The sequence below is a fragment of the Carassius carassius genome, chromosome 28 (genome assembly GCF_963082965.1).
Source record: "Carassius carassius chromosome 28, fCarCar2.1, whole genome shotgun sequence".
NCBI classification, from domain to species: Eukaryota; Metazoa; Chordata; class Actinopteri; order Cypriniformes; family Cyprinidae; genus Carassius; species Carassius carassius.
Genome location: NC_081782.1, coordinates 31,265,160 through 31,274,339, shown reverse-complemented (window position 1 = coordinate 31,274,339; position 9,180 = coordinate 31,265,160). Strand labels below are relative to the sequence as shown.

Here is a 9,180-nt window from a genome sequence, read left to right as displayed (position 1 = left end):
TCATTACTTTATTCTTTTGTTTCAAGTTTTCCCTTTTTTTTTTCACCTTTCCTTGCAGGTCCTGCTCCACCACAAAAGATCTGCAGCAAATGACCAGAAATCAAGAATAAAAAAAGAGGTGTAATAGTTGTTTAAAATTACATTAAAATAAAATACAACTAAAAAGATTTAAAATTTTCATTTATTTTTGTAGTGAACTTATACAAATCCTTTGATGTTAGCATTCCTTCATCAGTGTCTCTTCACCAGATAAACACACGTGTGTCTCCTGTATCATCCAGACAAGAGTCAGTCTCCTCTGTCATAACGGCGGTTGGCATCCAGTTTATTGGTGCAATACCGCCCTCTTCTGTTCCGGAGTGTAGATCAGATGCTAAGTTTTCCTACTAAAACGTACACATCTCTCACATTGTCCCCTAACATTAATATCTACACACACATCATGCATCAAATCCTGCCTAAAACCCCTTCCTCCCTTAAAACGTAATCAATATTCTACTCTGTGCCCTAATTAAAGCCGCCATATTGCCAACAATTTATCGTTTTGAGATCTCGTGTGGTTCTGTGTGATTTGGACAGCTTCAAGTTACGCCCCCGTCTTGCAGTCTGCAGACGTACACGCTTGTGTCCGCTGCAGCGAGAGAACTCCGCTCAAATGCCATCGGGAGCACCGGGACATTTCTGGGCCGGTTGAGTGAGAGCTGGTCGCCGAAGCGAGGGAATTCTCCCCCACTTAAGGCACCGTTTCTAAATTACACCAAACTGCAAAAAAGTGTGAGGCGGCGCTATGCTGCATCCGTACGCAGCACACAAGAGCAGAGTCCACCGCACAGCACTGCGTTTGCGCAACAATGTAAAGTGATAAACCGCTTCATCCATTCAGATGTTACACAGAATTATTGATACTGTCGTGTCGTGTGACACATGAGACCATTAAAGGTTCTGTAGTGTTGCTGGCTGAAAACATCCAGAATAATGTTAATGACATGAAGAGGAAAACTGGAAAACACCAAGGCATGTCAATTCAGCAAGGGGAAATAACTATAGCCTAAGACCTTCTTTAATGCAGCTCTGAAATTAATTGTATTATGATATATATATATATATATATATACATATATAAAGGTAGGCTACATTTAAATGGTAAAATAGACTACATGATTCTCACCAAGTTTTGTTAAAACATGAATCACGAGGGGGCAGCTTATGAATGCAGATAGTGCTTGCAATGAGCTATCTTACAACATTTACAAATGGGTTTATGAATCTGTAATATTCATACAATGACAGGCAAATTTTGGTCAAGTGTTTTTATTGAGCTATTCACTATCATAGACTGCATCCGAAAACTGAAAAATGCTGCCTTCGGAGGTCAATGTCAGCTTCATTTCCTGTCTCCTGAGATGACTTCATCTGGCCGGTTTTTGAAGGCAGCATAGATGTATCCTTTGCTGCTTTTGATATCCCACAATCCTGTGCGTTCCATTCTGTGACAGTTAAGCTAAAAAATAAAAATGGCGTCTGAAAGTTGTGGTCAGTTTGTGTGCAATTGTATGTTTCTGAACAACGTTTTCCACTTATGTAATTTCTAGCGAGAAATTAATATTGCAGTAATTAAATATCCACTTAGTTATAACCAAAGCTCTCTATATTTTGCTGTAGATCATTAAACCATTACTCCGCCTCAGAAACCTGTCCGAAATCCGTTTCATGAGGTGCCTTCGGGAAAAAACACTGCCTGCAAAGTCATAGACAGGGGACTTGCTGCCTTGCTGTCTAATCAGTCAAAGTTTTCAGATGCAGCCATAGTGTTGTTTCTAAGCTGAAAAGCAGTTAATTGTGCTTCACTTATTACATCAGCTTTCTGCTCTGGTCATGAGATTCCAGATTCTATTCTAATGTGTGTTATTGTATAACTGGAGTTTTATCTTCTTTGTCCACTATTTCCCAGTCTCTACTGTAATGTCAGTGTCTACTAATCACTGAATGCACAGCGTTGCCGACATCACGTTCCCATTCTGATGACCGACTATTGATGTGATGACATGGGTACAAGTAATCAGTTTAACATGTTTACATGGCAGGATTTTTATTTAGTTCGGTTATAGAAGGTTATCCTACCTCTCAACAGATTACCATTTCGGTTTAGGCTTTTTTATTCTGACGGAGGGGTTTATATGGAGCATTTTCATTCATACTGTACGCCATTCTAAGTTTCCGAAGGGTGCATGCTTCCCCTGCTGGACTACCACCCTCCATTATGCAATCTACAGCATTAATGCATATTACATGTTGCTCATGCAGCAGCAAGGGGGTCGTATGCATCACACGTTTGCTTAAAGGGGGGCTACAATGGTGTTTCATCGATTCAGAGTTGTTCAGTGTAAAAGAGATGGATTTTCATGCTAAACATGGCCAATTCGGATGAGTGGAGAAATCTTATTTCTGGGTGGTACAAGTTTCAGTAGTTTATTCGATTATGGATCTATGATGTAGACGATGGTGGAACTCCTTATGAGCATTTCTCTTGGGAAAGCACGCCCATGCACATCTCGACCAGAGGAGAACAAGACCTTGCCCGTAATCACGCTTCATCTGGAAATCGTTGGCAGCGCTGCATAGGATTTGTTTGAGAATGTCTCCAAATAAGTGTGTTTTGGATGTGAGGGGAAAGTTACCACGTTCAGCTTCTCAAAGAACCTATCATTACATGGACCGTGGATGCAGTTGCTTTTCTGGGGCAGCAATGGAGTGTAGCAAGTGGTGTTCTCGCCATTTCAGTGATGAATGTTTCATAAACAAGACCAGGTTGACGCTGGATTTGCACATCCTTTGCTATTAAAACATGATAGAAGACCCCAGTCAGGTAAGTACAACTGCATCAGATTTCTGTCTTTTGTTGGAAATCAGCACATAAGTGAATATATGTTATGGAAACGACACAAACATCAGTATTATAGCTCCGCCCACAGCATGCCTCCAGGAGCTTGGTTTTTCCGGAGAGAATCGGAAGCTATATTTTTGTTTTGCAGATATGACCAGGCTGGGGACTTTTGGAGATGGGGATTCGTACTGCTCTGTGGGTACTCGGGATTGGCATGAGATTTAAGCATTTTAAGAAACCTGCTTGTTGCACATCCTCAGTTGCTTAACTTGGGGTGACACTTCCCCCTTTGTGATTTTTACAGCATGGTAGATACATAAAATTGGATAATACTGCCATCATATCAGACTGCTGCTGCTAAGGGCGTATGCTTCCCCCTTTAAAATCCCAGTTGCTTAAGCATTTTCAGAACATACTTGCTGCACATCCTCTATTGCTTAACTTGGGTGACGCTCCCACCTCCCACTCTAATGTGATTTTTCAGCATGTTAGACTTAAATTGAATGATCTACAAACTGCCATCGTATTAGGCTGCCGCTGCTGCTAGGGGTGTATGCTTCCCCCATACAGTTCTCTCAAATATTTTGCATAAGCACCTAAGCAACATGCTTGTATGCTTCTCTCCGAGTTTCGGTGATGCTTCCCCCATAAATATAGTATCAAGCAACATTTCTCATTGCTGGCCATTCAAATTGCATCAGTTGTGTTGGGGAGTTTTGGCATATGGTTGTTTTGGGGGTTTGTCTTGCTGCTCTCCCCGCTCTGTCCAAGCATGGCTGCATGGACAGGCGTGTGGAGTGTTGCCCAGAACATAACCATACCGCCAACACTAACTGTATGCAATTATAATTGTCATAAATATACTTGACGGAAGTGGACCGGATTGAAATTGAGCATCGCGTTAGTTCAGTCAGGCCATGTTAATCATGCTTGCATCAGCTGACAGTCAGCTGTTCCTGACGTGGACCAATCCAGTCTTGACACCTATCACCTGCGGCCTATTTAAATTCCCATTATTCAGTGTCTCTTCCATCGCATTGTTGCTTGCAATTAACTCCCTCCTCCAAACCCAACTCCACCAACTGAACCTGTAATCCGATCTAACTTGTTGTTTCTTTACAGTGTCTTCATTGGAAGCAGTCTCTATCACATTTTGTTTACAACTCATGTAATTGTGAATTGTAACTATGTATGCTTGTAATGGTTCTATTTTGTACCCCAGGGGGGTTTGTCTTGCTGCTCTCCCCGCTCTGTCCAAGCATGAAGGCATGGACAGGCGTGTGGAGTGTTGCCCAGAACATAACCATACCGCCAACACTAACTGTATGCAATTATAATTGTCATAAATATACTTGACGGAAGTGGACCTAATTTAATTATTTATTACCGTCGTCTGTGAGTGACAATCACTTCCCAATGCAACACGCCCAATAAAATGGCCCCACCCCTGTCACTTGATTGACAGGTTTCCATGTAGACGTTGGAAATTCAAATGCAAAAGGTATTGCGATTCCATTTGAGTTTTGGCAGTTTACAAGCACAGTGCAGAGAGAGTGAAAAGGCAAATGTGGTAATTAACATTGCTATTTAAATATGACCGGCTCATAGCTCGTAAGATATGGGAAACACAATTGCAAACAGTTTTGCATTTCCATTTTAAATTTGGCAGACACTGTGCGTTCACTTAAACGAAAATGCAAACAGTAATGAGCGATTTGCTTTTGCGTTTGGATTATGTCAAATTTTATGCGTCCATATATGCATTTTATGCTGATGATACTCAGCTCTATATTTCTTCGCAGCCCGGTGAAACACACCAATTTGAAAAACTAATGGAATAGATAGTTGATATAAAAAACTGGATGACGAGTAATTTCTTACTGTTAAATTCTGAAAAAACAGAGGTGTTAATTATAGGACCTAAAATCTCCGCTTGTAATAACCTAGAACACTGTCTAAGACTTGATGGTTGCTCTGTCAATTCTTCGTCATCAGTTAGGAACCTAGGTGTGCTATTTGATCGCAATCTTTCCTTAGAAAGCCACGTTTCTAGCATTTGTAAAACTGCATTTTTCCATCTCAAAAATATATCTAAATTACGGCCTGTGCTCTCAATGTCAAATGCAGAAATGTTAATCCATGCATTTATGACCTCAAGGTTAGATCATTGTAATGCTTTATTGAGTGGTAGTTCTGCACGCTTAGTAAACAAACTACAGCTAGTCCAAAATGCAGCAGCAAGAGTTCTTACTAGAACCAGGAAGTATGACCATATTAGCCCGGTCCTGTCAACACTGCACTGGCTCCCTATCAAGCATCGCATAGATTTTAAAATATTGCTTATTACTTATAAAGTCCTGAATGGTTTAGCACCTCAGTATTTGAATGAGCTCCTTCCTTCTCCTGCGGGCAGCAGATCCTTTTCCTATTTGGCGCCTAAACTCTGGAATAACCTACCTAACATTGTTCGGGAGGCAGACACACTCTTGCAGTATAAATCTAGATTAAAGACCCATCTCTTTAACCTGGCATACACATAACATACTAATATGCTTTTATTATCCAAATCCGTTAAAGGATTTTTAGGCTGCATTAATTAGGTAAACCGGAACTGGAAACACTTCCCATAACACCCTATGTACTTGCTACATCATTAGAAGAATGGCATTTACGCTAATATTTGTCTGTTTCTCTCTTGTTCCGAGGTCACCGTAGCCACCAGATCCAGTCTGTGTCCAGATCAGAGGGTCACTGCAGTCACCCGGATCCAGTACGTATCCAGACCAGATGCTGGATCAGCACCTAGAAAGGACCTCTACATCCCTGAAAGACAGCGGAGACCAGGACAACTAGAGCCCCAGATACAGATCCCCTGTAAAGACCTTGTCTCAGAGGAGCACCAGGACAAGACCACAGGAAACAGATGATTCTTCTGCACAATCTGACTTTGCTGCAGCCTGGAATTGAACTACTGGTTTCGTCTGGTCAGAGGAGAACTGGCCCCCCAACTGAGCCTGGTTTCTCCCAAGGTTTTTTTCTCCATTCTGTCACCGATGGAGTTTCGGTTCCTTGCCGCTGTCGCCTCTGGCTTGCTTAGTTGGGGACACTTCATCTACAGCGATATCGTTGACTTGATTGCAAATAAATGCACAGACACTATTTAACTGAACAGAGATGACATAACTGAATTCAATGATGAACTGCCTTTAACTATCATTTTGCATTATTGACACACTGTTTTCCTAATGAATGTTGTTCAGTTGCTTTGATGAAATGTATATTGTTTAAAGCACTATATGAATAAAGGTGACTTGACTTGACTTCGTCACACTGCGTCTGTCTGTTGCTTAGGACGCTTCAGTATGGCCTTTATATAATCTGAGAGATCTAATATGTAGAATTTCTGCACCTCATCCATATTACTCTCTCACAACCCATGCCCACAAACTTACTCTGTGTTACACTCAAGTATTTGTTAATTACAGACAAATCAGCCAGCATTATTGACCTCGGACAGAAGCGATCGAACCCACCTCTAGCACACCACAAACAGCTAAATGGACATTTACCACCATTATTCTGATGGAAAACAGTTCTGACCTTTGACCCAAGATCACTCACTCGCTCACAGCCCACTGAGGTCCTGACAGACCATGAAGACAGATCAGATAATAATCTTCTGTGCACATTTATGAAGCATCTGAGTCATATGCTCTTCTGATGAAGTTCCTATGTTGTCCCATAGGAAGGAAAAATCTTAATTAAAATCTATCGCAGTGGCTCCTTATGATCATCTGTTTACCAAAAACAATTTCTGACCATATTCTTGAATTTTAATGCAAATCAAGGCACAGGAGAATTGCTCTGAAAATGGATTAGCGCCTTTAACTTGTCAGTAAGACATAGCCTGAACAGCACACAATTGTGTTTCTCATTAATATGTTGAGTAAAATATAATGGTTTGTGTTGACATGGTCAGTCCTTGGGTCTTTAATATGGCCACCACATCCATCTTGCCCTGTTACTAGTAAGTTTTTGTAATCAACTTATTAATCAGATCTAAAACTCTTTTTAGTTTAAGGCCATTGTTGTGCATTTGAATTATTCAGCATTGTGTTAGTTCAGGCAGGCCACGTCAGTCACGCTTGCATCAGCGACAGTCAGCTGTTCCTGACATGCACCAATCCAGTCTTGACACCTATCAAAAGCGGTCTATTTAAATTCTCTCCCATCGCATTGCTGTGTGTAGTTATGTTTGCATATAATGGTTCTGTTCTGTATCTTCCCGCTCTGTTCAAGCATGGCTGCATGGACAGAACAGAACCATACCACCAACACTAACTGTATGCAATATAATTATCATTAATATACTTGACGAAAGTGGTCCTGATTGAAAAAAGGGTAGGCAATTTTAATTGCCAGTGACTGCAACAGTATGACTGCCTAATTAAGATTTTTTATTATTAAAAATCAGATTATTTTATTGTGCATAATAATGTAAAAATGTTTTGGACTTGATATTAATATATTTATATTTTTCCATATGAAGTCAACAAAATGTCCCAGTTTAGGGACCAATTCTTACTATTAACTAGATTAGCATGCCTATTTTTAACATATTGGCTGTTTATTAGTAGTTATAGCACATATAAAGAGCTTATTCTGAATGACCATACATCCCTAACCCATACCTACACTTAACAACTACCTTACTAACTATTAATAAGCAGAAAATTAGGAGTTTGAGGCAAAATTGATGGTTTGTTAATAGTGGAATCGGACCTTAAAATTAAACATCTCTTAAAAATAATACACACTTCTAGAAATAGTATGAAGAATTTTTTATTATTATTATTATTTTATTTCATTGAACATTGAAAATCAGTTTTTAACAAAAAGCTGCTTAACAAAGGATTTTTGCTAGGCATTTTTGAAAGAACAGGTTTCAGAGTTCTTAAATTCTTAGCTGTCTTTGCCCATTAGAGCCAATGTGAGTCCTGTCTGATTTGTCAAAAGTGCATGTTAGTCTATTGTGAGCATGTTTGAGTATATGCTTCAGTGAAGGTCAGTTATGCTTGGAGAAAAGCCTTCTGGACGACGATGGCTCGAGATGTTGGTACTCTGCACTGGTGGCGAGGTAAAGAGAAGGTGTAAAAAAGGGTTGGTTTATGCCTTGCTCATAGCCTTTTGGATGGCTGCAATGATACCATCGAAGTGAGGCTTCACCTCCGCGCCCAACTCTTCCATCTTCTTCCTCAGTTCTCCAGATTTGACGCTCTGGCGGAACTCCTGGGCTCCCTTCTCCATCTGCTCCCTGTAATCCTGGATGTAGGGCTCCAGCAGTGTCTTCAAGGCCTGGATGTGCTCTGCCACCTTCTCACGCACAGCCTCCAAGATGGGCATCAGCTTGGACTTGGTCTCCTCCCAGTTGGTTTCGATCTTCCCCTTCAAGCTTTTGACCAGAGGCTCCAGCTTGGTCTTCATCTCCTCCATGAACTTTTGCTGTTTGGTCAGGTACTCCTCGATGAAAGGCTTCAGCTCGTCTCTGTACTCCTCGAAGTGCTTCTGCAGCACCTGCCTCAGCTCCTCACGCATGGGCTCGATCTTCTTGCGGAGCTCCTCCGCGTCCTTGGCCAGCTTCTCACGTGTGTCTTTAGTGGCCTCCAGCACCTGGCCACCAACAGGGCCGATGGCTTGCAAGCCGCCCAGAAGGTGGCCATGGAGGTTGTCCACAGACTGGCCCAGGAACTGCCTAAACAGGACGAGGATTTAGGTTAGCTGTTGCTGGAATAGTTGATGTGAAGATGTAAGATGAGAATTACTTAAATGATTAGTTCGCCCCTAAAGGAAAATTCTGTCATTAATTAATCACTTTCATGTTGTTCCAAACCCGTAAGATCTTTGTTCATCTTTGGAACACAACTGAACATATTTCTGATGAAGTTCGAGAGCTCTCTGACCCTCCATAGATACCAACTCAACTGCAATGAGAATACTTTTGACAACATAATCAACGTTTTATGCTTTGTTTACGCTTAGGGTAAAGCTTGCAAATGCATCATGATACTCGTGATAAAATGGCGGAAGATAGAAACTGGGAGAGGAATTATTGAATAAAGTCGTTATTTTTGTTTCCTTTGCACACAAAAAGTATTCTCATAGCTTCGAAAAACTGAAGTTGAGCCATGGATGTCACATGGACAGTTTTATCGATGTCCTTGCTACATATCTGGACCTGGGAACACTGCAGTTCTGTTGCTGTCTATGGAGGGTCAGAGAGCTCTTGGATTTCATCA

At 41.1% G+C, this 9,180-nt stretch overlaps 1 protein-coding gene across 1 annotated transcript in view; it reads right to left on the bottom strand.

Annotated features, from left to right (window-relative positions):
- Positions 1–7,722: 7,722 nt before the first annotated feature.
- The window catches only part of LOC132108300 (apolipoprotein A-I-2-like), a 2,685-nt gene continuing 1,227 nt past the window's right edge, over positions 7,723–9,180 (bottom strand). The window contains exon 4 of the mRNA XM_059514999.1: positions 7,723–8,636. Within this exon, the coding sequence (XP_059370982.1) occupies positions 8,051–8,636 (586 nt within the window). The 3' untranslated portion in view covers positions 7,723–8,050. The remainder of the gene's footprint in view (positions 8,637–9,180) is intronic.